This window comes from Bos javanicus, chromosome 18 (assembly GCF_032452875.1).
Source record: "Bos javanicus breed banteng chromosome 18, ARS-OSU_banteng_1.0, whole genome shotgun sequence".
Taxonomy (NCBI): domain Eukaryota; kingdom Metazoa; phylum Chordata; class Mammalia; order Artiodactyla; family Bovidae; genus Bos; species Bos javanicus.
The window spans coordinates 64,149,566-64,176,233 of NC_083885.1; the positions used below are offsets into that span (position 1 = coordinate 64,149,566).

At 47.8% G+C, this 26,668-nt stretch overlaps 2 protein-coding genes and 4 pseudogenes across 2 annotated transcripts; all 6 read left to right on the forward strand.

Moving 5' to 3' along the window:
* Positions 1-1,402: 1,402 nt before the first annotated feature.
* LOC133229792 (protein FAM32A-like) lies at positions 1,403-1,922 on the forward strand (annotated as a pseudogene).
* A 1,499-nt stretch (positions 1,923-3,421) lies between these two features.
* Positions 3,422-7,210, forward strand: LOC133229796 (zinc finger and SCAN domain-containing protein 5B-like; annotated as a pseudogene).
* A 2,077-nt stretch (positions 7,211-9,287) lies between these two features.
* On the forward strand, positions 9,288-10,458 carry LOC133229785 (zinc finger and SCAN domain-containing protein 5B-like). The gene has a single exon (XM_061386535.1). It carries the CDS (start codon positions 9,707-9,709, stop codon positions 10,262-10,264), a length of 558 nt encoding a protein of 185 aa, XP_061242519.1. The 5' UTR covers positions 9,288-9,706; the 3' UTR covers positions 10,265-10,458.
* LOC133229501 (zinc finger and SCAN domain-containing protein 5B-like) lies at positions 10,425-12,850 on the forward strand. The gene is made up of 3 exons (XM_061385866.1): positions 10,425-10,577; positions 11,692-11,842; positions 12,204-12,850. The coding sequence occupies exons 1-3, from the start codon at positions 10,425-10,427 to the stop codon at positions 12,848-12,850; spliced, it is 951 nt and encodes a 316-aa protein (XP_061241850.1).
* Positions 12,851-20,065: 7,215 nt separating this feature from the next.
* Positions 20,066-20,562, forward strand: LOC133229793 (protein FAM32A-like; annotated as a pseudogene).
* A 62-nt stretch (positions 20,563-20,624) lies between these two features.
* On the forward strand, positions 20,625-26,130 carry LOC133229502 (zinc finger and SCAN domain-containing protein 5B-like; annotated as a pseudogene).
* Positions 26,131-26,668: the final 538 nt, after the last annotated feature.

The window sequence follows — 26,668 nt, forward strand, 5'->3', positions numbered from 1 at the left end:
TGGGTTGTCCATTTCCTTCTGCGAGAGATCTTCCCAACCCAGGGAGTGAACCCACGTCTCCTGCATTGGCAGGTAGACTTTTTACCACTGAGCCACCAGGGACGCATAGGCGAACCAAACTGGTTAAAACTCAGATACCTATGCTTTGACTCCTTCCAACTCTCCAGGTAAATGAAAAAAGTATTTGCTAGACCAGAAAAAATCAATCTTAATGCCAAAGTGCACGGGCTTCCCTGGTGGTAAAGAATCTGCCTGCAATGCGGGAGACCTGGCTTTGCTCCCAGGGTTCGGAAGATCCCTTGGAGATCGGCTACCCACTCCAGTCTTCTGGCTTGGAGAATTCCATGGACTGTATATCCATGCGGTCACAAAGGGTCGGACATGACTGAAAGACTTTCACTTTACTTCTTTCCCAGCTGAGCCACAAGGGAAGCCCAAGAACACTGGAGTGGGTAGCCTATCCCTTCTCCAGCAGATCTTCCTGACCCAGGAATTACTCTAGCGTCTCCTGCATTCCAAGAGGATTCTTTACGGACTGAGCTATCAGAGAAGTCTACCAGAAAACCAACATGGAGGCCTCTTTGATAAACTGTGTTTTTTTCTGGTGCAGTGTCCATGTGAAACTGGATCCATGGATAAATTGGATTATCTAAAATGACGTCATATTAATGGTTCAACCCGCCCTTACACAATCACTGTGCTGATGGGGTAACAAGCAGGACCCTTGCCATTTCCTCTGCCTCTCTATAAATAGAGATGTTTCAGCCCCAACACACTCTGATAGCCAGTCATCGACTTGAGGGGGCTGAGGGCAAGAGGGCTCAAAGGAGGTAAGTGATGAGTGAGAACATCTAAGGAGAAGGTTTTGGAATCAGTACAGAAGGAGGTGGTGGGTTTCGGAAGGCTGGGTTTTCTACTCACCTTGCATCAGCTCAGAGGCCTTGTGAAAGCAGTGGATCTCCCTTAAACTCCATATAAACTACGGTTGACTGCTGAGATCTCTGTGAGGGGGGAAGAACTGACTTGAAACATGTAAATGGAACTTGGGAACTATAATGGAACACAGATCCTTCCCTTGCATAAAAGACATTTTAAATAAGAGGTCTTTCAGGCACCCCCCTCCTGCCTCCATCGATGTATAGGTTTATAAATCACCCTGATTTATAGGTGTTGCCACCCTCCATGCTGGGGTGGGGTGTGGCGCATTTATTCCACAAGGCTTTCTGAACCTTGACCCCTGGGCTAAGCAGACATGTTCGTCTGTGTTCATTTGTGTTAACCCGCAAAGAGAGAACCTCTCGGATCTACAGTAGAGAACGATATTGTCCCAATTTCCATTTCAGAAAACTGACCCACCCCTGACTTTTGTCCATTTAGAAATCCGAATCCAAAAATGGGCAGCATGGACGCCTACGAGCAGGTCCAAAAGGGACCCCTGAAGCTGAAAGGAGTCACAGAGCTTGGTGTGACCAAGCGGAGAAGAAAAAGGACAGAGACAAGGCAAAACTCCTGGAAACGATGGGGAAAATCCAGAAGAACCAGGAGGAGGAGCTGAGGCGCCACCTCGACAAGCTGACCCCAGCCCAGGTGGCCTTTGAGAAGGTGCAGGAGAAGCGACAAATGGAGAGGATCCTGAAGAAAGCATCCAAAACCCACAAGCAGAGAGTGGAGGACTTCACAGACACCTGGACACGCTCACGGAGCACTATGACATTCCTAAAGTCAGCTGGACCAAGTAGCCACCCCACCCAGGAGATGGAGTATTGTCCAGGGGAAGCAGGAAGCAGAGTTGGGGTCATCTCTGGAGCCTTTGGAAACATTCTTTTACACATATTCTGTTAAGGCTTCTGCTGAGCCCGTGCTTATCAAAGTAATGGGCCCTTATTCTGGAACCGCATAAAAGAGAGACGGCCCTTTAAATTACAAAATGAAAAAAGCGACATCCACGTCAAGTGGTTCATGCAGCCTCCGGACCTGTGTGTTCACCAGGAGACCCACAGGGCGAGAAGCCCTACGGCTGTGATCTCTACCCCAAGAGGTTCCCTCACGACTCCACGCTGCACGCTCACCAGAGGACCCACACCCAAGAGAAGCCTTTCTGCTGTGAGCACTGTGAAAAAGCTTTCAACCACAGGGGGAGCCTCATGGTCACACTCTGGGCTCGAGCCCTACATGTGCCCTGAGTGTCACGTGCCTTCTGCTCCCTGGGGTCTCTCAAATCCCACCAGGAAACCCATTCCGAACCACTGGTCCAGGACCCTGCCCTCGGGTCCAAGAAGGAAATTCACAATGATTTGTCACTTCTGTAACACAAAGCGTGGATGACATGGGAAGAGCTTTGGAGGATATTTGGTCCAGGGGGTTCCATTTTTATGAATGAGGAGAATATTTGAGTGATGGCTTATCGTTCCCTTTGGATTTTGTTTTCTACTTTAGTGTAGCCTGTTTCAAAAAGTTTTTCTTTCTTTTGTTATTCTTTTACTGAAAGCATGTCTCATTAGTTATCAGTACTTCATCCTGAAACTGAGCCTACTGTTGACTGCCTTCCTGTTAGGCAGGACTTCTCTGTAAACTTGCATGGTCCTGGCACAGAGGCCAAGCTCTCCAGTGGAATTTAAATTTCAAATAAACACATTTCTGTCAAATGTGTCTGTGTAGTTTCTAAGACTTTTCTACAGGGAACAGGTGATGGCCGTGGTTTTGCCTACATGGCTGCTTTTATGCTGAGATAGATTCACTCACTCCATACTTGTTCAGGGATTTCTTCCCAAGGTGTTTTGAAAAAGGAAGGCTTCCGAAAGTGATAGGTGTCATTCTTCTTTCCTCTTGGTGTACAACTTCTAGTCTTCAAAAAGGCTACTTAGAAATCGGGTCTTCTCACACCTTAGCTCATCAGCTGCTTTTAGGAAAGCCTTTTAAGACTTATCTCACAAGAACAGAAAAGACGAGAGGAGTCTAACCGATCTGGCTCCCAGCCAGATTCCAGTCATGTCTCTGACTCCGTCAAACCCTCCAGGCAGTGAGACCAAAAATTCTCGAGATCATTAAAACCAGTCCGTTCACCCCAAAATGCAGTCCCAAAAGTCAAAAATCAATCAAATCCAAAAGGAAACCGAGGGATTTCCCTAGCGGTCCAGCGGGTGAGACTTAGCGCTCCCGCTGCAGGTGGCATGGTTTCCTTCCGCGGTCTGGGAACTGAGACCGCACCTGCCCCCGTGCTTGGCCAAAAACAGAACAACAACAAAAAAAATACACAGAATCTGTCGCTAAATCACTATGGAGGCGTCTTTAGTAAATCGTGGTTTCTCCTGAGCGAGTTTCCAAGGGCAATCGAATCCCTGTGTTCAAGTAAAGTGGGATTATCTAGAATGGTTTGCTCCGCCCCCAACGAATCCATGCGCCGATTGGGTAACAGGCCGAGAGGTTCGGCATTTCTTCCAGCTCCATAGAGAGACGCTTCTCCGCCGGCCGAGTTTGAGAGCAAGTCCCCAACTGAGGAGGACCGAGGCGAGAAGGCTTCAAGGAGGTAATTGATGGGAAATGTGTAAAGAGAACGCTCGAAAGTCAGGGCACGTGGAAGTGGGTTTCAGTAAGTCCTGGCTTTCTGTTCACCTTGCATTCGCTCAGAGACCGTGTGAAATCCACCCATCTCCCTCCGGCCACACGTGAACTGTGGTTCATTTGTGGAATCTTCAGTGAGATGAGATTGTTTCCACACTCCATGGTGTCGTGTGGTGTGCTTCATTTTTCCAAGAAGGGCTTTTAAACACTGCCCTGTGAACAGTTTTGACCACACAGTTTCTTGTACTATAAGATGGATGTCGGAGGAATAACAGAATGGATTCTTGTCCCTGGTGTGAAATTCTGAGGGGGGAATAATGTCCAGTATTGGGATGAGGGATGGTAGGGTGGATGAAAATAAAAATATTTGGCTGCATTCGTTTATCTTTTTTCCCCCATATTTCTGAATACTGAATCTATTACTGAGGAAAAGCAAAAGGAAATTCCTTCCATCGGGGTCAGTTGGGCACCCACTTCTAGACCATTTGCCCAGAGTCCTACTGAAAAGCTCTAAAGTCGGTATGGCTCAGAACCAGACAAGGGGTCGTGGCCCTGTCGTGGACAGCCCCGGAGGAGAGTCGCCAGCGTCTGCGCCACGCCAAGAGACCCGAAGGGAAAACCCCGACTCCGACCGTGAAGAGTTGCGAGTTCGCTTCAGAACGTTTAGGAGCTCGGATGAATCTGACCTGATCAAGGCTCTGAGGAGGCTCTGTGAACTCTGCAGTCTGTGGCTGAGGCCGGATCTTCACACCAAGGAGGACATGGTGGACAGGCTGGTGCTGGACCAGTTCGTGATGTGCATGCCGCAGGACATCCAGATCTTAGTCAAAAGTAGTGGTGCCGAGACTTGTAAGGATCTGGAAGAGGTGCTGAGAAAGAAGCAGAAACTGAAGAAATGGGTGAGTAGGACCCTAGTGACCCTGTGAGACAGGGAATGGTGGCATGAGCAGCTGGGAGCTGGGAGATGAAGGAGAAGGATCAGAGGGCTTGGCTCTGAATCAGTGATTCCCAGAAGGGCGAGCACTTGGCCTGTGGCATCACTGGATATGTTTCTGTAGATCCTCACTTTGAGGGTGTTGGTCTTTCAAATGTCATTCCCAGGAGGTGGGCTTCTAAGGTAGTATATGCAATGAATACCTTTTTGGGTCTTGTGAAGGGAGACTAATCATATTTGAATTTTTTGTCACAGGCTGTAGTCCGTGTCCAAGGTGAGGATATTTTGATGCCAGTCTCGGGTGTTGAGATGTTAGGATCTGAGGTCAGTGAGAGGCACGGTGAGGAAGACCAAGCCAGGGAGCCCCGTCCACAGTCAGTGTCGTCCCTCCAGACGAGGGCCAGCAGGAAAGCCAAGATGGGCAGCCAAGGAGCCAAGGACCTGTCGAGGGGGCAGGTGAGTATGATGTCCTGACCTCCAGTCTGGGAGCAGGTAGAAGTGGGTCGAGTGAGTGTGACTGCGCAAGTATTTGGAGAACTGGGCAAAGGACAGGAATGGACCCACTGCCTCCAGGAATTCCCATGGATGCATTCCGTTCCCGGCCGTTTTCCAGCCAGTGTGAGAATGAAGACAGTCCATCTTTCATAGTCCTTCACCATGAAAGCTTGCGGCCCTAAGCATGAGGGAGAGGAGTCCTGTTTCCACGGGATGGTGCTGGGTCACTTTATCAGGGGTAAATGCACTCACAGCTGTTTCCCCCATGATGGATTTCGTCAGAGGCACTAATATTGGGGGATATTGTAAACACCTTGAATTGAATAACAAGTTCCCCGTTGGAGTCATTTTCCCCCTCAGATTTTGGAGTATGTCTGGAGAGAGTGGATTTTTGAAATGTGAATCAGGGGAGGAGATGCTACTGATTTCTCATGAATAGAGCTATATAGTATAGAATAGAGCTATACAGTATAACAGCTATACTGCTTATCATCTTATTATGCCCCAGGCCACCTTCCATGACGAAGAGAAATCCAGGCAAGGTATCAACAAGTGGTGAAGTCAGGAGCCCTAGAGCCAGAATCCTCTGCTTTCAGATTCAGGGCCTGGAGAATGTGAGATGAGGTGGAGAGATATGTGCAAAGATAATTGGCAGTGCCAGCTTTGAAGTCTGGATCTGTTTGCCAGAGGTGGTCGGTATAGATCAAGGACAGACATGGGAATCAGAAGAGGATTGCCAATCAGGGTGATGGGAAGCAGTCAGGGCATATCCCCCAAACTGATATCCAGAAAGCTGGAGTGTGAGATCAGGGTACGAGGCGGGTGGGGAAAGAGGAGACAGAGCTTGCCGTGGGCTAAGGCAGTGGGATTGACTCTGCTTGGTTGCCCCTTGTCAGGGCCAGAAAGCTCTCCTGCTAGAGACCATTCTTGAAACAGTTGAACTGGAGGGTCAGACGCCCTCCAAGGAGAACTTGGAGAAGGACCTGCTGAAAGACACAGGAGTGACAAGAACCCTTTCGGCTCAAGAGCCTGAACTTCTGCAGGATCATGGTGAGTATTAAAAACTTGGAGACCACAGGAGGTAATGACTGCCTCCACTGATGTCCAGGAAGGGGTACCCAGCATTTCCATCCCTTGGTGTTGTGGGGTAGGAGTTGCTTCTCCAATGCCAACCTTCTCCATCGTCAATGTTTCAGAGTGTTTCATTAGCTAGACTCTTAGGTAGTTTGTATGCTGGGAAGTCTGTAGCCAAATTAGGGATGGTTCCAATGAGGTCGGCACCATGGAAAATGCTCCTTGAGAAATATGGTGCTGAATCTCTTCTTTCAGCAGTTTCTGGGAGGGCAGAGAGAAGGGAGAGTCCCCAGGAAGGAAGTGATACTTCAAATGTGGCTCCTGAAGCCTTTCCTCTTGTGTTCCAGAGGGAGATGTTTCCACCCCGAGTGGATCCAGACGAGGTCCTCTGAAGAATCGCAGACACGTCAAAAGGAAACGGGACAGCAGTCCCTCTTGCCAAGACATGCTTCAAGAGGCAGCCACGTGTTTGGATCAAGGAGAGTTCTCAGGACAGCTTGGGTCCCATTCCGTTGGTTCATCTGGCACCGGGGGACCCACCAGTCTTCCTGAGGGAGCAGGAACCCCAGGACGGGCACCCTCTGAATGCAAGGTGTGCAAAAAGAGCTTTCCTTATCAATCTCAGCTTACCTTGCACCAGAGGACACACACAGGAGAGAGTACCTTTCAATGTGACATCTGTGCCAGAGGGTTCATACAGCCTTCAGACCTGGGGGTTCACCAGCGGATCCACACTGGCGAGAAGCACTACAGCTGTGACATCTGCATCAAGAAGTTCACCCACGACTCCACACTGCGCGCTCACAAGAGGACCCACACCCAGGAGAAGCCTTTCCGCTGTGAGCACTGTGACAGAGCTTTCGGCCACCGAGGGAACCTCAATGTTCACCGATGCACCCACTCTGGCCTCAAGCCCTACGTGTGCCCCGAGTGTCACAGTGCCTTCAGTCAGCTGGGGACTTTCAAACGCCACCGGAAAATCCATTCCAGATGACTGGCTCAGGACCCTGCCCTCAGGTCCAGGTCTTTTCTGTTCTCATGAGAAAATTTAGAATGATTTGTCACCTGTGTGATACAAAGTGTGGATGACAGGGGAGGGGCTTAGGAGGATCGTGGAACCCAGTGGGGTTGCATCTCACGTGAATTAGGATATTTAAGTGAATTAGGGTACTTGAGTGATGACTTATTTTTCCCTTTGGATTTTGCTTTCTACTTTGCTATAGACTATAGTTTTCTTTTTCATTTGTGAATTTTCAATTGGAGGAGAATTGCCTTACGATGTTAGACTCTAGTTTTCTTACATATTTTCACTTTGTGTTGTTCTTGTTCTTCCAGTGAAGCTGTGTCTCACCGCTTATCAGTACCTCATCATCAGAGTGAGGCTACTGCTGATTGCCTTCTTGTCAGGTGTGATTTCCTTGTAAAATAGGATGCTCCTAGCAGGACGGCTAGAGAAGGCAATGGCACCCCACCCAGTACTCTTGCCTGGAAAATCCCATGGATGGAGGGACCTGGTGGGCTACAGTCCATGGCGTTGCCAAGAGTCAGACACGACTGAGCGACTTCACTTTCACTTTTTACTTTCATGCATTGGAGAAGAAAATGACAACCCACTCCAGTGTTTTTGCCTGGAGAGTCCCAGGGATGGGGAGCCTGGTGGGCTGCCATCTATGGGGCTACACAGAGTCAGACACGACTGAAGCCACTTAGCAGCAGCAGCAGCAGCAGGATGGCTAGTTTAAATACAGGATCACCAGTGTAATTTAAATTTCAAATAAACAAACACATTTCTATGAAAGACCTGTGTGTTTTCTCTTCTAAGACTTTGCTACAGGTAGGTGATAGCCATGGTTTTGTCTATGTGGCCATTATTATGTTGAGATATGTTCCCTTTGTACTAGTTTGGATACTGCTTCCTTAGGTATTTAGAAAAAGAAGGCTTGTTAAATTGATAAGTGTCATTCTTTTCCCCTGCTGCTGCTAACTGCTGCTAAGTCATTCCAGTCGTGTCCGACATTGTGGGACCCCATAGATGGCAGCCCACCAGGCTCCCCTGTCCCTGGGATTCTCCAGGCAAGAACAATGGAGTGGGTTGCCATTTCCTTCTCCAATGCAGGAAAGGGAAATGTGAAAGTGAAGTCGCTCAGTCGTGTCCGACTCTTAGTGACCCCATGGACTGTAGCCCACCAGGCTCCTCCATCCATGGGATTTTCCAGGCAAGAGCACTGGAGTGGGCGCCATTGCCTTCTCCTCTTTTTCCCTACTGGTGTACAACCTCTGGTTTCTGTGATGCCTCTCTGAAATGGTTTCTGACAGTAGATCTCATCAGCTGATTTTAGACAAGAGTCTTTCATGACTTATTTCATGAGAAAAGAAACAAGATTAAGTAACCCAATTTGATTACCACCGTCAGATTACAATTATTGGACTGCCTCACAGTCTCCAAGCAGAGAGAAAAAACTTCATTAGATCAGGAAAATCAATCTGTTTCCCCAAGAAATGCCATCCATGAAGTCTAAAGTAAATAAAATACATTAGAGAAAGTTTACTGCCAAACCAATATGTTGGCCTCTTTAATGGTTCTTCCTGTTGGAGTCTCCACAGGAAGTGGAATCTACCCAGATTATCCAAAGTGGTTCCTTCCATGCCCTTTATCCAATCACTGGGATGATGAGGTTATGGCCGGAAACCCCTGGAGTTTCACCCAACTCTCTATAAATACAGACATTTCAGCTCTAGTCACACTTTGAGAACCAGTGCCTGACCTGAGGAGGCTGAAGGCAAGAGAACTGGAAGGGGTAAGCGATGAGTGGGCACGTCCAAGGAGGATGCCTAGTAATCAGGACACACTGGTGGGTTTCAGAAAGGTCTTGCTTTCTGTTCATCCTCCATTAGCTGGGAGACCTTGTGACAGGAGATCTTACTCTAACCGCATGTTTAATCGAGCTCTTCTGCAAGGGTATAAGAATGTTTCCACACATGTTGCTGTGAGGTGGCTCGTTTTCTTCAAGGGTTTTTGAGCAGCACCCTATGGCCATTTAAAAACTACATATATGATTATTATTAGTTTTAAGTTTTTTAATTCATTCATTTTGGCTGGGCTGAGTCTTCTTTACTGTGAGGGCTTTCTCTAGTCGTAGCTAGTGGGGACTACTGTCTAGCTGAGGGGTATGGGCTCATTGTGGTGGCTTCTCCCATGGCAGAGCTGGGAGTCTACAGCTCGGGTTCAGTAGTTGCCTCTCTCAGGCTCAAGAGTTCTGATGCACAGGCTTAGAGGCAGGCGGGGTCTTCGCATATGAGGAATCAAACCCATCTCAGGTTTGATTGCCTGGCAAACTTCATTGGCAGCAGATTCTTAGCCACTGTACCACCAAGGAAGCCCTATGGTCATTTCTGACCAGACAGTTTTATGAAATATTGAATGAGTCAGGCAATGGTGTCCAATATTGGGATGTAGGGGAGATGGAAGGGTGGAAAAAAATGAAACCCATTTGTTTCTTTCTTTTTTTGTCTCCCTAGACTGCTAACCAGTGACTTTAATACTGAGGAAAAGCAGAGGAAATCCATTTCCATAGGCGTCAACTGGGCACCCACTTCTAGAAGCATTTGCTCAGAGTCCTACTGGAAATTTCCTTCATCAATATGGCTGAAGACCAGACATTTTTTCAGGGTTGTGAAAACATCACAGACAGCCCTGGGGCTGAGTCACTGGTGTCCGTGCCACCCCAAGACACACTCATGGAAAACTCAGATTGTGACCAGGAAAACTGGCACGTCCGGTTCAGAACATTTAGCAGCTCGGAGGAGTCAGACCCCGTCAAGGATCTGAAGAGACTCCGTGAACTCTGCCATCTGTGGCTGAGGCCGGATCTTCACACCAAGGAGCAGATGATGGACAGGCTGGTGCTGGAGCAGTTCATGATCTGCATGCCCCTGGAGTGCCAGGTCCTGCTCAAAGAAAGTGGGGTGCAGAGTTGCAAAGCCCTGGAGGACATGCTGAGAAATAAGCACAAACCCAAGAATTGGGTGAGTAGGACCTTAGTGATGGGTGTGGGACAAGGAGACACGTGCAAGCTGGAGGGATCACAAGATAGGACCTGCGGGTTTGGCTCTGTATCAGTGGTTCCCAAACAGGTGAGAGAAGTTCACAGTTGGGCAATTTGGGAGATACTTTTGGCTGTCTCAACTCGAAGGATGTAGATCTTTTACAGCAAATGGGAGCTTCTATTGTCAATGCCATTGGATGCCTGAAAACTACATTCCAGGTCTTATAGAGACTGATCTTGATTGATTTCTCCCCTCACAGACCATAGTCTGCATACAAGGGCAGAAATATCTTGTGCGTGATCCCGACATTGAGATGGTTGAAGCCAAGGCCGGTGACATGGACGATGAGAGAGACCTGTGCGGGGGGCCCCAACCCTCCTCAAGGGTCATACCTCCAGAGGATGGCCAGGAGGGAAGCCAAGAGCTGCAGAATCTACCAGGAGCCACGAACCTATCTAGGGAGCAGGTGAGAGCGTGGAAGCAGAAGAGAGTGAGGTGGGTGTGGCTGCTGGAGTAATGGGGAGATTTGGCAAAGGACAGGAATGGATCCATTGCTTCCAGGAATTCCCGTGGATGCATTCAGTTCCTAGGCATTTTTTCTAATCAGTGTGAGAATGAAGATAATCCATCTCTGTCCCTCTGCTATGAAAGCTTCTAGTCTTAGGAGTGGGAAGAAGGGAATCCTGTCTTCCTGACATGATGCTAGGTTCAATTTGCTGCAGGTAAGTGCACTGACAGCTGATGTACCCAAGGCCACTTTGCCCAAGGGCACGTCATATTTCAGAATATGACCATTCCTTGCAACTGAAGGAGTGACTCCAAAGTGGACTCATTTTGCCCCCCAGTAGACATTGGGCTTCCCTGGTGGCTCAGATGGTGAAGAATCTGCCGAAAATGCAGGAGACCTTGGTTCGATCGCTGGGTCAGGAAGATCCCCTGGAGAAGAGAATGGCTACACACTCTAATGTTCTTGCCTGGAGAATCCCATCAACAAAAGAACCTGGCAGCTATAGTCCATGGGTTTGCAAGAGTCAGACATGACTGAGCGACTAACACTTTCCCTTTCAGACATTGAAGAATGAATGGAAGACAGTGGATTTGTTCAAAAAAGGTTGGGTATAGGCAGGGGATGCTATTGACTTGCATGGAGTAGAGACCAAGAATACTGGCCGTCATCTTCCTATGTACTGGGTAACCACTATCACAAAGATGAATCCAGGCAAAGTCTCCAACAGTGATGGAGTCAAGAGAGCTGGACCTAGAGTTCTTTACTTCCAGAGTCAGGGGCAGGAAGGAGTGCGTATGACTTGGAGAGACCTATGCATAGAGAAGTCAGAGTGCCAACTGTGATGTCCTGATTTGATTGCAAGATACAGTCTGTATAGATCCAGGACAGCCTTGAGTATCAGGAGATGATTATCAATCAGGGTGATGGGGTGGACCAGAAGAAGTCAGGGCATATCCCCTAAAATTTCATGAAGAAACTTGGAGTATAAGGTAAAGATATGAGGCAGATGGGGAAATAGGAAACAGTTTTCCATGGACTAAGGCTTTGACTCTGCTTGTTTGTCCCTTGTCAGGATGAGAGAGCTCTCCCACCAGAGACTGTTCCTGAAACAGGTGAGCTGGAGGGTCTGACGCCCAGGGAGAACTTGGAGAAGGACCTGCTGGAAGACAGGGGAGAGACAAAAACCCTTCAATCTGAAGCACCTCAACTTCTGAAGGGTCCTGGTGAGTACTCAAAACCGTGGAATCCAGCAGAGTTAGTGACTCCCTCCTTTGGTGGCATGAGGCTGGGTAGCCAGCATCACCATCCTTGGATGGGTGGGTGGAGATCATTGTCCAGTGCCAACCTTCTCCATCATCAACGTTCCAGTGTCCCACAGTCCAAGCTCTTAGCTTGGTTGCTTGATGGGAACTTCTCAGCTAACATCAGGTTTCCAGTGAGGCCGGCAGCACAGAAAATGCTCCTTTTTAAATGTGGTGCTGCATCTCTTTCAGGGGATTCTGGAAACATAGAGAGACAGAAGAATATTCAAGAAGAAAGTGGTATTTAAAATGTGGCTCTGAACCCTTTCTTCCTGTGTTCCAGAGGGAGATGTTTCCACTACGAGGGGATCCAGACGAGGTCCTCTGAAGTATCGCAGACATATGAAAAGGAAACGGGACAGCAGTCCGACTTGCCAAGACGTGTGTCAAGAAGCAGCCACGTGTTTGGACCCAGGAGAGTTCTCAGGACAGCTTGGGTCCCATTCCATTGATGTATCTGGCACCGTGGGACCCACCAGTGTTCCTGAGGGAGCAGAAACCCCGGGACGGGCACCCTCTGAATGCAGGATGTGCAAAAAGAGCTTTCCTTATCAATCTCAGCTTATCTTGCACCAGAGGACACACACAGGAGAGAGGCCCTTTCAATGCGACATCTGTGCCAAAGGGTTCATACAGCCTTCAGATCTGCGGGTTCACGAGCGGATCCACACTGGCGAAAAGCCCTACAGCTGTGATCTCTGCCTCAAGAAGTTCACCCACGACTCCACACTGCGCGCTCACAAGAGGACCCACACCCAGGAGAAGCCTTTCCGCTGTGAGCACTGTGACAGAGCTTTCAGCCACCGAGGGAACCTCAATGTTCACCAACGCATCCACTCTGGCCTCAAGCCCTACGTGTGCATTGAGTGTCACAGTGCCTTCCGTCAGCTGGGGACTTTCAAACGCCACCAGAAAATCCATTCCAGATGACTGGCTCAGGACCCCGCCCTCAGATCTAAGTGCCTTCTACTCCGAGAAGGAAATTTGGGATTATTTGTCACTTATGTGATACAAAGAAAGGGTAACATGTGAAGACCTTACGATCATACTGGAACCCGATGGGGTTCCATTCACATGAATTAGGTGAATATTTGAGTGATGACTTATCTTTCCCTTCAGATTTTGTTCTCTACTTTAGTGTAGCCTGTGTTTTTGTGATAAGTTTTGGCTTTGTGTTGTCCTTATTCAGTGAATGCAGGTCTCATTAGTTTTCAGTACTTCTTCGAGAAACTGACTGAGGTCACTGCTGATTGTCCCCCCATTAGGCAAGATTTAATTGTACAATAGGATGCTCTTAGCAGAGTGGCCAGATGAAAAAGAGCATCACCAGTGAAATTTAAATTTCAAATAAACAAAGACATTTCTGTCAAATAAGTGTCCTGTGTATTTCCCCTTCCAAGATTTTTTTTCTTATTATTTTATTTTTTAACGTTACAATCTTGTATTGGTTTTGCCATATATCAAAATGAATCCACCACAGGTATACTTATGTGCCCCATCCTGAACCTGCCTCCATCCTCCTTCCCTGTACCATCCCTCTGGGCCGTCCCAGTGCACCAGCCCAAAGCATCCACTATCGTGCATCAAACCTGGACTGGCGACTTGTTTCCCATATGATATTATATATGTTTCAATGCCATTCCCCCAAATCATCCCACCCTATCCCCAAGATTTTTTTATATGGAGTAGATGATAGCTGCGGTTTGCTACATGGCCATTATTATGTGGAGATATCATCCCTCTGTAAGGCTTCCCCAGTGACTCAGCGGTAAAGAATCTGCCTGCAGCACAGAAGACCCAGGTTTGATCCCTTCATCAGGAAGATCCCCTGGAGAAGGGAATGGAACCCACTCCAGTATTTTGCATGGAGAATCCCATGGACAGAGAACCTTGGCAGGATATGGTCTGTTGGGTTGCAACGAGTTGGACACGACTGAAGCGACTGAGCACCCTCTCGAGCATTTAAAGTAACTGTATTCTTTTGGAATTATGAACTCTTAGGTAATGTAATATTAATGCCCTTTTGAACACTGAGATTCTAGGGTGTCTCTGCTTGAAAAGATTCTTCAAGGTTGCACTCTTTCATCCCACCTGGCTCTCCTCCAGCAGAAAGGAAGAGAGCTCATTTGGAGCAGAATGGATATAATAAAGTATTTCTTTTCAAAGAATCAGCATTTTCTTCTATTAATTAGCCTTGGAATTTGTTGGGGGCAGCAAACTCAAGGATGATATTGTAATAGATATTGGTGTCTGGCTGCTCGCACTTAAAAGCCAATACAGAGGCCAGGTTGGGGGAAAGGAAAGTTAGCTTTATTCTGGATGCCAGCAACTGTTGAAAGTGAAAGTGAAGTCACTCAGTCATGTCCAGCTCTTTGTGACCCCGTGGACTGTAGCCTACCAGGCTCCTCCGTCCATGGTATTTTCCAGGCAAGAGTACTGGACTGGGTTGCCATTTCCTTCTCCAGCAACTGTGGAGGCGCGGCAGACGTCTGTCCAATGGCTGACTCCCCCCACCTCCTACCCTAGACAATTAATGAGCAACAGCTTTTATAGATGGAGGGAGGGGGCTACAGGCAGAAACAGCGCAGTCAGCTCTGACAATCATCCTGAAACTGGTCATCACTGGTCTGATCAGTGTCATCTTGATTGTTGTAAATACAGTTAACCTTCAGTTCCAGGGTCCATTTGTTTTCATTTCTTGGGTCAATACTCAGAATTGTGGCAGCTTGTCTCATGGTTTCCCAGGAGGCTCAGTGGTAAAGAATCTGCCTGCCAATGCAGGAGACGTGATTTGCTCCCTCGGTGGGGAAGATCCCCGAGAGAAGAGAATGGCAACCCACTGCAGTATTCTTGCCTGGAGATACCCATGGATGGAGGAACCTGGTTGGCTACAGTCCATGGGGTCACAAAGAGCCACTTCACTTTGCAACTCCATGGAATGTAGCATGCCAGGCTTCCCTGTCCTTCACTATCTCCCAGGAGTTTCCTCAAACTCGAGTCCATTGAGTCAGTGATTCCATCCAACCATCTCATCCTCTGTCGCCTCCTTCTATGTTAAAGGATGTTAACTTACAGGCCCAAGATGGAGGCAACTTATTCAAAGAAGCAATATAGAATACAAAGACTGGGTCTCTTCAGAAACAGGGGTATTAGAATCATTATCGAAGAATCAACACAAGGAGTTAATACAATGAAATATGAATAAGACTTCAAAACACAGACGCAGTTAAGTACTAGTTAAGAAAAGTGAATAATAGGTCTTCCCCGGAGGCTCGGAGGTAAACGCTGTGCCTGCCAATGAGAGCACATGAGTTCCATCCCTGACCCGAGAAGATCCCAGGGCTCAGGAGCAACTAAGGCCGTGCGACACAACCACCGAGCCTGGGAGCCGCCACTACTGAAGCCCAGAGCCCCGAGAGCCCGGGCTCCGCACAAGAGAGGTCAGTGCAGCGAGAAGCCTGTGCCCCGCGACTGGAGAGGAGCCCTGCGCCCCGGGCAGAAACAAAGACCCAGCACAGCCGAAAATAAATGGATTTTAAAATAAAATACATACCGAGGCTGAGAAACTGCTATTGAGGAAATGTAGTGATGGAGTGAGATGCCGGGCGATAAAGCCTTAGCCAGTCCTGTCCGTCTCCAAAGAACCACTGATTGTGTGGAGATCTGAAGACAGCCTGAGGGTGTCAGGGGAAGGACTTTCCAGACAGCGGAGGAAAACCCTAGAAACCAGACCGCAAAGCCAGTTGGGCTTGGTGTGGTCAGGTGTGCCAGGTGGCTGGGGAGTGGAGGAGAAGGTAGAGAGTGTGAAGAGCAGTGCCCTCTGAGGGTGTGAGAAAGGATTTGGATTTGCCAAGGGAAGATTTCATGCAAGGATGGGCACAATAAAGGACAGAAATGGATGGACCCAAGAGAAGCAGAAGATATTAAGAAGAGGTGGCAAGAATATACAGAACTACACAAAAAAGTTCTTCATGACCCAGATAATCCCGAAGGTGTGATCACTCACCTAGAGCCAGACAGCCTGGAATGTGAAGTCAAGTGGGCCTTAGGAAGAGTCACTATGAACAAAGCTAGTGGAGGTGATGGAATTCCCGTTGAGCTATTTCAAATCCTCAGACATGATGCTGTGAAAGTGTTGCAGTCAATAAGTCAGCAAATTTGGAAAACTCAGCAGTGGCCACAGGACTGGAAAAGGTCAGTTTTCATTCCAATCCCAAAGAAAGGCAATGCCAAAGAATGCTCAGACTACTGCACAACTGCACTCATCTCACATGCTAGCAAAGTAACGCTCAAATTCTCCAAGCCTTCATATACAGTCTTCAACAGTACATGAACCATGACCTTTCAGATGTTCAAGCTGGATTTAGAAAAGGCAGAGGAACCAGAGATCAAATTGCCAACATCAATTGGATCATTGAAAAAGCAAGAGCGTTCCAGAGAAACATCTACTTCAGCTTTATTGACTATGCCAAAGCCTTTGACTGTGTGGATCACAAGAAACTGTGGAAAATTGTTAGACAGGAATACCAGACTTCCTGAGCTGCCTCCTGAGCAATCTGTGTGCAGGTCAGGAAGCAACAGTTAGAACTGGACTTGGAACAACGGACTGATTCCAAATCGGGAAAGGAGTACGTCAAGGCTGTATACTGTCAACCCTGCTTATGTAACTTATATGCAGAGTACATCATGAGACAAGCTAGGCTGGATGAAACACAAGCTGGAATCAAGATTTGCAGGAGAAATATCAATAACCTCAGATACACAGATGACACCACCCTCATGGCAGAAAGCGAAGAAGAACCAAGGAGTCCCTTGATGAAAGTGAAAGACGAGACTGAAAAAGTTAGCTTAAAATTCAACGTTCAGAAACTAAGATCACAGCATCCAGTCCCATCCTTTCATGGCAAATAGATGGGGAAACAGTAGAAACAGTGAGATAATTTATTTTCGGGGCAGGGGAGCTCCAAACTCACTGCAGATGGTGACGGCAGCCATGAAATTAAAAGACTGTTGCTCCCTGGAAGAAAAGTTATGACCAACCTAGACAGCATAGTAAACAACAGAAACATTACTTGGCCAACAAAGGTCCAGGTAGTCAAAGCTATGGTTTTTCCAGTAGTCATGTATGGATGTGAGAGTTAGACTTAAAGAAAGCTGAGAGGCAAGAAACTGATGCTTTTGAACCTTGGTGTTGGGGAAGACTCTTGAGAGTCCTTTGGACTGCAAGGGGATCCAACCAGTCCATCTTAAAGGAAATCAGTCCTGAATATCATTGGAAAATATTTGAGCTGAAGCTGAAACTCCAATACTTTGGCCACCTGATTCAAAGAACTGACTCATTTGAAAAGACCCTGATGCTGGGAAAGATTGAAGGCAGGAGGGGAAGGGGATGACAGAGGATGAGATGGTTGGATGGCATCTCCGACTCAATGGATGAGTTTCAGTAAACTACGGGGGCTGTTGATGGACAGGATGGCCTGACGTGCTGCATTTCATGGGGTCTCAAAGAGTTGGACACGACTGAGCGACTGAACTGAACTGACCTGAACTGAACCCATAGATGCAAGAAGTAGATGAATGCATTGCCAAGGGTAAGGGGGGAGGGGGGCAGAGAATGGGGAGGGACTTTTCATGATTCACATTTTGTTCTTGGGGTGATGAGAAAGGTTGGAAATAGACAACACTGACAGTGCACAACATTGTGAATGAACTTGGTGGAACGAGATTGTACATTTTATAAAAGAGTCAAAACTGTATGTTGTGTGTTTCATAAACATAACAAGTATGTGATCAGGAACTTGATTCTCTTTGGATCCTTTTGTGCAACCCTTCCTTGGAGCTAATAAATACCCTGGTGACAGCAAGGAAATGTTTTGGGTGGACAATCTTTGCTTAACATTTCCAACGTCACTATACTACATGGAATTCAGTGTTTAAATAGTCTTCCTCCTATTTTTTCCCCAGAAGAATCATGACTGAGAGCCTTGCCTGGTGGCTTGTCTTGACCGAATAATATAAAACCTGGCATTGCTGTGAATATCCATTTGAGGAGTCTCAACACTGTAAATTTCTTGAAAGTAGAGCAAAGGACAACATAGTTCCAGACTACAGAAGTCAAAATCTAGGGAGCCATTCAGACATTTCAACCTTTTTTTTCCTGAAAAGGTAGATGTCAGAAGAATGATGGATGGACTAATGTCCATTCAATATGAAAGATTGTACCAATGAGGGAATGGTATTGGGTATGGGGTGAGGAATGTAGAGGAGATGGAAGGGTGGAATAAAATGAAACTAGTTCTGTTCATTTCTCTTTTGCCCCCATTCTTCTGAACAGTGAATACGTTGCTGAGGAAAGGTAGAGGAAATCCCTTTACATAGGGGTGAATTGTCATGGGCTTCTAGAAGCATGTGCTCAACATTTTTCTAGTAAATTCCTCAGTCACTATGGCTAAAGAATGTACATTTTGTGTGGGGTCAGGGAATAGTCCCAGACAGTCCATAATTCAAACCACCAGTGTCTGTGCCACACCAAAGTGTACTTACTGAAAAGCCAGACTGCGACCCCAAAGGTGGCACGTTCCCTGAGAACATACAGGACTCTGACCTCGTCCGAGAGCTTTGCATGCGGAATTTTAAAAAGGGTTGTTTAGTCGCTGAGTTGTGTCCAACTCTGCTATTCCATGGCCCACCAGGTTCTCCTGTCCATCGAATTTTCCAGGCAAGAATACTGGAATGGGTTGGCCATTTCCTTCTGTGAGAGATCTTCCCAACCCAGGGAGTGAACCCAGGTCTCCTGCATTGGCAGGTAGATTCTTTACCACTGAGCCACCAGAAAAGCATAGGCGACCAAACTGGTTTAAACTTTCAGATACCTCTGCTTTGACTCCTTCCAACTCTCCAGGTAAATGAGAAAAGTATTTGCTAGACCAGAAAAATCAATCTTACTGCCAAAAAGTGTACGGGCTGTCCTGGTGGTAAAGAATCTGCCTGCAATGCGGGAGACCTGGCTTCGCTCCCAGGGTTGGGAAGATCCCTTGGAGAAGGGAACGGCTACCCACTCCAGTCTTCTGGCCTGGAGAATTCCATGGACTGTATATTCACGGGGTCACAAAGGGTCAGACATGACTGAAAGAATTTCACTTTACTTCTTTCCCAGCTGAGCCACAAGGGAAGCCCAAGAACACTGGAGTGTGTAGCCTATCCCTTCTCCAGCAGATCTTCCTGACCCAGGAATTACTCTAGTGTCTCCTGCATTGCAGGAGGTTTTGCTACCACCTGAGCTATCAGAGAAGTCTACCACAAAACCAACGTGGAGGCCTCTTTGATAAACTGTGTTTTTTTTCTGCTGGAGTATCCCTGTGAAACTGGATCCATGGATAAATTGGATTATCTAAAATGAGGTCATATAAATGGCTTCACCCGCCCTTACACAATCACTGTGCTGATGGGGTAACAAGCAGGACCCTTGCCATTTCCTCTGCCTCTCTATAAATAGAGATGTTTCAGCCCCAGACACACTCTGATAGGCAGTCACCGACTTGAGGAGGCTGACGGCAAGAGGGCTCAAAGGAGGTAAGTGATGAGTGATAACATCTAAGGAGAAGGTTTGGGAATCAATACAGAAGGAGGTGGTGGGTTTCAGAAGGCTGGGTTTTCTACTCACCTTGCATCAGCTCAAAGGCCTTGTGAAAGCAGTGGATCTCCCTTAAACTCCATATAAACTACGGTTGACTGCTGAGCTCTCTGTGAGGGGGGAAGAACTGACTTGAAACATGTAAATGGAACTTGGGAACTATAATGGAACACAGATCCTTCTCTTGCAGAAAAGACATTTTAAATAAGAGGTCTTTCAGGTTCCCCCGTCCTGCCTCCATCGATGTATATGTTTATAAATCACCCTGATTTATAGGGTGTTGCCACCCTCCACGCTGTGGTGTGGTGTGGTGCATTTATTCCTCAAGGCTTTCTGAATCCTGGCCCCCTGGACTAGGCAGAGATGTTCGTCTGTGTTCATTTGTGTTAACCCACACAGAGAGACCCTCTCGGATCTACAGTAGAGAACGATATTGTCCCAATTTCCATTTCAGAAAACTGACCCCCCCCAACTTTTGTCCATTTAGAAATCTGAATCCAAAGATGGGCAGCATGGACGCCTACGAGCAGGTCCAAAAGGGATCCCTGAAGCTGAAAGGAGTCACAGAGCTTGGTGAGACCAAGCGGAAGAAGAAAAAGGACAGAGACAAGGCAAAACTCCTGGAAACGATGGGAAAAATCTAGAAGAACCAGGAGGAGGAGCTGAGGCGCCACCTCAACAAGCTGACCCCAGCCCAGGTGGCCTTTGAGAAGGTGCGGGAGAAGCGACAAATGGAGAGGATCCTGAAGAAAGCATCCAAAACCCACAAGCAGAGAGTGGAGGACTTCAACAGGCACCTGGACACGCTCACGGAGCACTATGACATTCCTAAAGTCAGCTGGACCAAGTAGCCGCCCCACCCAGGAGATGGAGTATTGTCCAGGGGAAGCAGGAAGCAGAGTTGGGGTCATCTCTGGAGCCTTTGGAAACATTCTTTTACACACATCCTGTTGAGCCTTCTGCTGAGCCCGTGCTTATCAAAGTAATGGGCTCTTATTCTGGAACCGCATTAAAGAGAGACGGCCCTTTAAATTCAAAAAAGAAAAAAGCAACATCCACGTCCAATGGTTCATGCAGTCTCTGGACGTGTGTGTTCACCAGGAGACCCACGTGGGCGAGAAGCCCTACAGCTTCCATCTCTGCCACAAGAAGTTTCCTCACGATCCACGCTGCATGCTCCAGAGGACCCAACCCAAGAGAAGCCTTTCTGCTGTAAGCACTGTGAAAAAGCTTTCAACCACAGTGGGAACCTCAGTGGTCACACACTGGGCTCGAGCTCTACATGTGCCCCGAGTGTGACCTGCCTTCTGCTCACTGGGGTCTCTCAAATCCCACCAGGAAACCCATTCGAAACCACTGGCCCTAACCCTGCTTGTCGGGTCCAAGTCCTTCTGCTCCAAGAAGGAAATTCACAATGATTTGTCACTTCTGTAACACAAAGGGTGGATGACATGGGAAGAGCTTCGGAGGATATTGGGTCCAGGGGCTTCCATTTACATGATTGAGGAGGACATTTGAGTGATGGCTTATCGTTCCCTTTAGATTTTGTTTTCTACTTTAGTGTAGCCTGTTTCAATAAGTTTTTGCTTCCTTTGTTATTCTTCTACTGAAAGCATGTCTCATTAGTTATCAGTACTTCATCATGAACTGAGCCTACTGTTGACTGGCTTCCTGTTAGGCGGGACTTCACTGTAAAATTGCATGTTCCTGGCACAGAGGACAGGCTCTGCCGTGGAATTTAAACTTCAAATAAACACATTTCTGTCAAAGAGTGTCTGCGTAGTTTCTAAGACTTATCTACAGGGAATAGGTGATAGCCGTGGTTTTGCCTACATGGCTGTTATTATGCTGAGATAGATTCACTCACTCCATACTTGTTCGGGGATTTCTTTCCAAGGTGTTTCGAAAAAGGAAGGCTTTAGAAAGTGATAGGTGTCCTTCTTTTTTCCTACTGGTGTACAACTTCTAGTCTTCAAAAAGGCTACTTAGAAATCGGGTCTTCTCACACCTTAGCTCATCACCTGATTTTAGAAAAGCCTTTTAAGACTTATCTCACAAGAACAGAAAAGACGAGAGGAGTCAAACCGATCTGGCTCCCACCATCATGTCTCTGACTCCGTCAAACCGTCCAGGCAGTGAGACCAAAAATTCAAGAGATCATTAAAACCAGTCCGTTCACCCCAAAATGCAGTCCCCAAAGTCCAAAATCAATCAAATCCAAAAGGAAACCGAGGGGTTTCCCTAGCGGTCCAGCGGGTGAGACTTAGCGCTCCCGCTGCAGGTGGCGTGGTTTCCTTCCGCGGTCTGGGAACTGAGACCGCACCTGCCTCCCTGCTTGGCCAAAAACAGAACAAAAAAAAAAAAATAAAAAAAATACACAGAATCTGTGGCTAAATCACTATGGAGGCCTCTTTAATAAATCGTGGTTTGTCCTGAGCAAGTTTCCATGGGCAATCGAATCCCTGTGATTAAGTAAAGTGGGATTATCTAGAATGGTTTGCCCCGCCCTCAGCGAATCCATGCGCCGATTGGGTAACAGGCCGAGAGGTCCGGCATTTCTTCCAGCTCCATAGAGAGACGCTTCTCCGCCGGCCGAGTTTGAGAGCAAGTCCCCAACTGAGGAGGACCGAGGCGAGAAGGCTTCAAGGAGGTAATTGATGGGAAATGTCTAAAAAGAACGCTCGAAAGTCAGGGCACGTGGAAGTGGGTTTCAGTAAGTCCTGGCTTTCTGCTCACCTTGCATTCGCTCAGAGACCGTGTGAAATCCACCGATCTCCCTCCAGCCACACGTGAACTGTGGTTCATTTGTGGAATCTTCAGTGAGATGAGATTGTTTCCACACTCCATGTTGTCGTCTGGTGTGCTTCATTTTTTTAACAAGGGCTGTAAAGCACTGCCCTGTGGAGATTTTTGACCACACAGATTCTTGTACTATGAGATGGATGTCGGAGGAATAAGAGAATGGATTCTTGTCCCTGGTGTGAAATTCTGAGGGGGGAAAAATGCCCAGTATTGGGATAAGGGATGGTAGGGTGGATGAAAATAAAACTAATTGGCTGCATTTTTCTTTTTTGCCCCCATATTTCTGAATACTGAATCTATTACTGAGGAAAAGCAAGAGGAAATTCCTTTCCATCGGGGTCAGTTGGGCACCCACTTCTAGAAGCATTTGCCCAGAGTCCTACTGAAAAGCTCTACAGTCGGTGTGGCTGAGCACCAGACAAGGGGTCGTGGCCCCGTCGCGGACAGTCCTGGAGCAGAGTCGTCAGCGTCTGCGCCACACAAAGACACCCGAAGGCAAAACCCCGAATCCGACATGGAAGAGTTGCGGTCCGCTTCAGAACGTTTAGGAGCTCGGACGAATCTGACCCGATCAAGGCTCTGAGGAGGCTCCGTGAACTCTGCAGTCTGTGGCTGAGGCCGGATCTTCACACCAAGGAGGACATGGTGGACAGGCTGATGCTGGAGCAGTTCGTGATGTGCATGCCACCGGACATCCAGGTCTTAGTCAAAAGTAGTGGTGCCGAGACTTGTAAGGATCTGGAGGAGGTGCTGAGAAAGAAGCAGAAACTGAAGAAACGGGTGAGTAGGACCCTAGTGACCCTGTGAGACAGGGAACGGTGGGATGGTGGCTCCAAGCCAGGAAATGAAGCAGAAGGACCAGAGGGCTTGGCTCTAAATCGGTGATTCCCACAGGGGTGAGCACTTGCTTGTGCCATCACTGGAGATGCTTCTGTTGGTGCTCACTTTGAGGGTGTCGGTCTTTCAAATGTCATTCCCAGGAGGTGAGCTCTAGGGTAGGATACACAATGAATACCTTTTTGGATCTTGGAAGGGAGACTGATCCTATTTGAATTTTTCCTCACAGGCTGTTGTCCATGTCCAAGGCGAGGATTTTTTGATGCCAGTCTCGGGTGTTCAAATGTTAGGATCTGAGATCAATGAGGGGCACAGTGAGGGAGACCGAGCCAGGAAGCCCCAGTCTACAGTCAGTGTGGTCCCTCCAGACGAGGGCCAGCAGGAAAGCCAAGACAGGCAGCATCTGCCAGGAGCCAAGGACCTGTCGAGGGGGCAGGTGAGTGTGATGTCCTGACCTCCAGTCTGGGAGCAGGTAGAAGAGGGTCGGGTGGGCGTGGCTGTGGAAGTAATTGGGAGAACTTCGCAAAGGACAGGAATGGACCCACTACCTCCAGGAATTCCCATGGATGCATTCCGTTCCAGCCATTTTATAGCCAGTGTGAGAATGAAGACAATCCCTCTTTCATAGTCCTTCACCATGAAAGCTTGTGGCCCTAAGCATGAGGGAGAGGAGCCCTGTTTCCACGGGATGGTGCTGGGTCGGTTCATCAGGGGTAAATGCACTCACAGCTGTTTCACCCATGATGGATTTCGTCAGAGGCACTTAATATTGGGGGATATTGTACTTTTAATTGAATATTGAATTGAATAAAAAATACCCAATTGGAGTCGTTTTCTCCCCCAGAAGATATTGGAGTATGCCTGGAGAGAGGGGATTTTTTTGAAATGTGAATCGGGGGAGGAGATGCTACTGATTTCTCATGAATAGAGACTAGCTATACTGCTTATCATCTTATTATGCCCCAGGGCACCCTCCATGACGAAGACAAATCCAGCAAGGTATCAGCAAGTGGTGAAGTCAGAGGCCCTAGAGCCAGGGTCCTGTGCTTTCAGAGTCAGGGGCAGGGAGAATTTGAGATGAGGTGGAGTGATTTGTGCAAAGACAATTGTCAGTGCCAGCTGTGAAGTCTGGACTTTTGCCAGAGGTGGTCGGTATAGATCAAGGACAGACATGGGAATCAGAAGAGGATTGCCAATCAGGGTGATGGGGAGCAGTCAGGGCATATCTCCCAAACTGATATTCAGAAAGCTGGAGTGTGAGATCAGGGTACGAGGCGGGTGGGCAAAGAGGAGACAGAGCTTGCCGTGGGCTAAGGCAGTGGGATTGACTCTGCTTGGTTGCCCCTTGTCAGGGCCAGAAAGCTCTCCCGCCAGAGACCATTCCTGAAACAGGTGAACTGGAGGGTCAGACGCCCTCCAAGGAGTACTTGGTGAAGGACCTGCTGGAAGACACAGGAGTGACAAGAACCCTTTCGGCTCAAGAGCCTGAACTTCTGCAGGATCGTGGTGAGTATTAAAAACTTGGAGACCGCAGGAGGTACTGACTGCCTCCACTGATGTCCAGGAAGGGGTACCCAGCATTTCCATCCCTTGGTGTTGGGGGGTGTGAGTTGGTTCTCCAATGCCAACCATCTGCATTGTCAACGTTCCAGAGTGTTGCATCAGCTAGACTCTTAGGTAGTTTGGTTAATGGGAAGTCTGTAGCCAAGTTTAGGGATGGTTCCAATGAGGCTGGCACCATGGAAAATGCTCCTTGATAAATATGGTGCTGAATCTCTTCTTTCAGCAGATTTTGGGAGGGCAGAGAGAGAGGGGAGAGTCCCCAGGAAGGTGTGATACTTCAAATGTGGCTCCTGAAGCCTTTCCTCTTGTGTTCCAGAGGGAGACGTTTCCACTCTGAGTGGATCCAGACGAGGTGCTCTGAAGAATCGCAGACATGTCAAAAGGAAGCGGGACAGCACTCCCACTTGCCAAGACGTGGGTCAAGAAGCAGCCACGTGTTTGGACCAAGGAGAGTTCTCAGGACAGCTTGGGTCCCGTTCCGTTGGTTCATCTGGCAGCGTGGGACCCACCAGTCTTCCTGAGGGAGCAGAAACCCCAGGACGGGCGCCCTCTGAATGTAAGGTGTGCCAAAAGAGCTTTCCTTATCAATCTCAGCTTACCTTACACCAGAGGACACACACAGGAGAGAGGCCCTTTCAATGCGACATCTGTGCCAGAGGATTCATGCAGCTCTCAGATCTGCAGGTTCACCAGCGGATCCACACTGGCAAGAAGCCCTATAGCTGTGACATCTGCCTCAAGAAGTTCACCCACGACTCCACACTGCGCGCTCACAAGAGGACCCACACCCAGGAGAAGCCTTTCCGCTGTGAGCACTGTGACAGAGCTTTCGGCCACCAAGGGAACCTCAAAGTTCACCGACGCACCCACTATAGGATCAAGCCCTACATGTGCCCCGAGTGCCACATTGCCTTCAGTCAGCTGGGGACTTTGAAACGCCACCAGAAAATCCATTCCAAATGATTCCCCCAGGACCCCACGATCAGGTCCAAGAGCTGTCTGCTCCTAGAAGGAAATTCTGAATTATTTGTCGTTTATTTGATACAACTAAAATGTAACATGTGAAGAACTTACCATCATACTGGAACCCGATGGGGTTCCATTCACATGAATTAGGTGAATATTTGAGTGATGACTTATCTTTCCCTGCAGATTTTGTTTTCTACTTTAGTGTAGCCTGTGTTTTTGTGATAAGTTTTGGCTTTGTGTTGTTCTTCTTTCAGTGAATGCAGGTCTCATTAGTTTTCAGTACTTCTTCATGAAAATGACTGATGTCACTGCTGATAGTCCCCCCATTAGGGACAATGGGGGGACGCTCCTAGCAGAGTGTCCAGAGGAAAAAGAGGATCACCAGTGAAGTTTAAATTTCAAATAAACAAAGACATTTTTGTCAAGTTAGTGTCCTGTGTATTTCCTCTTCCAAGATTTCTTTATATGGAGTAGATGATAGCTGCAGTTTGTTACATGGCCATAATTATGTGGAGATATCTTCCCTCTGTAAGGCTTCCCCAGTGGCTCAGTGGTAAAGAATCCACCTGGAACACAGAAGACCCAGGTTCGATCCCTTCATCAGGAAGATCCCCTGGAGAAGGGAATGGCAACCCACTCCAGTACTCTTGCCTGGAGAATCCCATGGACAGAGGAGCCTGGCGGGCTACAGTCCATGGGGTCACATAGAGTCGGACATGACTGAAGCAACTGAGCACCCACGTCTTCACTCTGTACTTGTTTGGATATTTCTTCCCTAGTTATATAGAAAAAGGAAGACTTCCAAAACTGATAGGTGTCATTCTTTGGCCCTACGGCAGTACAACCTCTGATTTTCTAAATGCTTACTCCAAAGTAGGTTCTTTTCATACTGTAGCTTTTAAGCTGATTTTAGAAAATTCTTTTGAGCTGTATTTACATAAGAA

Coding starts and splice junctions, on each gene's coding strand:
- LOC133229785 (XM_061386535.1), top strand. CDS start 9,707: ATGGCTGAAGACCAGACATTTTTTCAGGGTTGTGAAAACATCACAGAC.
- LOC133229501 (XM_061385866.1), top strand. CDS start 10,425: ATGGTTGAAGCCAAGGCCGGTGACATGGACGATGAGAGAGACCTGTGC. Junction 10,578..11,691: donor CGAACCTATCTAGGGAGCAG/GTGAGAGCGTGG, acceptor GTCCCTTGTCAG/GATGAGAGAGCTCTCCCACC. Junction 11,843..12,203: donor TCAACTTCTGAAGGGTCCTG/GTGAGTACTCAA, acceptor CCTGTGTTCCAG/AGGGAGATGTTTCCACTACG.